General features: G+C 45.0%; 1 protein-coding gene across 10 annotated transcripts in view; it reads right to left on the bottom strand.

The window, feature by feature from the left end:
* The window catches only part of LOC124018036 (adhesion G protein-coupled receptor L3-like), a 118,770-nt gene that overhangs the window by 17,529 nt on the left and 98,741 nt on the right, over positions 1-2,500 (bottom strand). For all 10 annotated transcript variants that reach the window (XR_006835554.1, XR_006835553.1, XM_046333287.1 and 7 more), the window contains one exon: positions 16-184. Coding sequence is in view for 8 of the 10 variants with exons in the window: in XM_046333287.1 (XP_046189243.1) it covers positions 16-184 (169 nt within the window). In the remaining 2 variants the exon portion in view is untranslated. The remainder of the gene's footprint in view (positions 1-15; positions 185-2,500) is intronic.

Consider the following 2,500-nt stretch of genomic DNA (forward strand, 5'->3'; position numbering starts at 1 on the left):
GAGAGTGTGTGTTACCTTCTTCTGTAGTATACAGTGGAAGATGAATATGAACATGCCCTGTAGGGAGTTGAAGATGGTGAACAGGTAGGCCATGATCACTGTGCTCTCATTGATATACATCAGACCAAACGCCCAGGTCAGACCCAACAGACAGAGGAGAGCTATGGCACCAATCACCCACGATCTAGAGGAGGAGGAGGAGAGAGAGACAGAGAGAGAGAGAGAGAGAGAGAGAGAGAGAGAGAGAGAGAGAGAGAGAGAGAGAGAGAGAGAGAGAGAGAGAGAGAGAGAGAGAGAGAGAGAGAGAGAGAGAGAGAGAGAGAGAGAGAGAGAGAGAGAGAAGGAAAGATGGAGGAGGAGAGAGAGAGGAGGGAGAGAGAGGAGGGAGAGGAGGAGGAGGGAGAGATAGAGAGAGAGGACATAAGAGGAGATAGGTGAGGGAGAGAGAGAGGGGGGAGAGGGGAGAAAGAGAGAGGTCAGACCCAGCAGACAGAGTAGATCTATGACAGATATCACACACAATCTAGAGGAGAGGAGAGGAGGACGAGAAAGCAGAGACGGAGGAGTGTGGGACGAGACGGAGGGAGGTGATTCAGTGTATGGATTATATTACCCACTATCTACAGACGGAGAGGAGGACAGAGGTCATCTCGTTAGCGTTCCACAAGGTGAAAGGTCACTGTTAGCGTACTAATGAACACAAAAGCAATGGAAGGGATAATGACTAGGATCAACTGGTTCCAACTAAATTAGTTCATGTAACTAAACTAGTATACAGTGGGGCAAAAAAGTATTTAGTCAGCCACCAATTGTGCAAGTTCTCCCACTTAAAAATATGAGAGAGGCCCGTAATTTTCATCATAGGTACACTTCAACTATGACAGACAAAATTAGAAAAATATATATATTGAAAGATTGGGAGAATGTCTAATGGTCAGATGAAACCAAAATATAACTTTTTGATAAAAACTCAACTCGTCCTGTTTGGAGGACAAAGAATGCTGAGTTGCATCCAAAGAACACCATACCTACTGTGAAGCATGGGGGTGGAAACATCATACTTTGGGGCTGTTTTTCTGCAAAGGGACCAGGATGACTGATCCGTGTAAAGGAAAGAATGAATGGGGCCATGTATATCGTGAGATTTTGAGTGAAAACCTTCTTCCATCAGCAAGGGCATTGAAGATGAAACGTGGCTGGGTCTTTCAGCATGATAATGATTCCAAACACACCGCCCGGGCAATGAAGGAGTGGCTTCGTAAGACGCATTTCAAGGTCCTGGAGTGGCCTAGCCAGTCTCCAGATCTCAACCCCATAGAAAATCTTTGGAGGTAGTTGAAAGTCCGTGTTGCCCAGCAACAGCCCCAAAACAGCACTGCTCTAGAGGAGATCTGCATGGAGGAATGGTCCAAAATACCAGCAACAGTGTGTGAAAACCTTGTGAAGACTTACAGGAAACGTTTGACCTCTGTCATTGCCAACATTTACATTTACATTTAAGTCATTTAGCAGACGCTCTTATCCAGAGCGACTTACAAATTGGTGCATTCACCTTATGACATCCAGTGGAACAGTCACTTTACAATAGTGCATCTAAATCTTAAAGGGGGGGGGTGAGAAGGATTACTTATCCTATCCTAGGTATTCCTTAAAGAGGTGGGGTTTCAGGTGTCTCCGGAAGGTGGTGATTGACTCCGCTGTCCTGGCGTCGTGAGGGAGTTTGTTCCACCATTGGGGGGCCAGAGCAGCGAACAGTTTTGACTGGGCTGAGCGGGAACTGTACTTCCTCAGTGGTAGGGAGCACCATGGTCTTGGTTAGAGAGATTGCCAACAAAGGTTATATAACACAGTATTAAGATAAACTTTGGTTATTGACCAAATACTAATTTTCCACCATAATTTGAAACTACATTCATTATAAATCCTGATTTGTGATTTTCTGGATTTTTTTCCTAATTTTGTCTGTCATAGTTAAAGTGTACCTATGATGGAAATTACAGGCCTCTCTCAACTTTTTAAGCGGGAGAACTTGCACAATTGGTGGCTGACTAAATACTTTTTTGCCCCACTGTATGTAACTAAACTAGTAACAGTTTAGAATCTCCTTTTAGAACTCTCTGTGATCACATGACTGAGCTGAGGAAGATGACTATATGAGAGTCACAATGACAAAGACCAGAGTGCTGAGTGTGTACAGTGTGTGTGTGTGTGTGTGTGTGTGTGTGTGTGTGTGTGTGTGTGTGTGTGTGTGTGTGTGTGTGTGTGTGTGTGTGTGTGTGTGTGTGTGTGTGTGTGTATGTGTATGTGTGTGTGTGTGTGTGTGTGTGGTCATTAAAAATGCCATTTGACAATAAAGGTCAGTGGTCGTGGTCCGTCGCTACATCTGTGACCCCGTTAATCTGACTGAGCTGTGATCAGTAACTCAGAGAGAGAGAGAGAGAGAGGTGGTGGAGAGAGAGGTAGTGGAGAGAGAGAGAGAGAGGTGGAGAGAGAGGTAGTG

Source organism: Oncorhynchus gorbuscha, unplaced genomic scaffold (genome assembly GCF_021184085.1).
Source record: "Oncorhynchus gorbuscha isolate QuinsamMale2020 ecotype Even-year unplaced genomic scaffold, OgorEven_v1.0 Un_scaffold_383, whole genome shotgun sequence".
In the NCBI taxonomy this organism is placed as follows: Eukaryota; Metazoa; Chordata; class Actinopteri; order Salmoniformes; family Salmonidae; genus Oncorhynchus; species Oncorhynchus gorbuscha.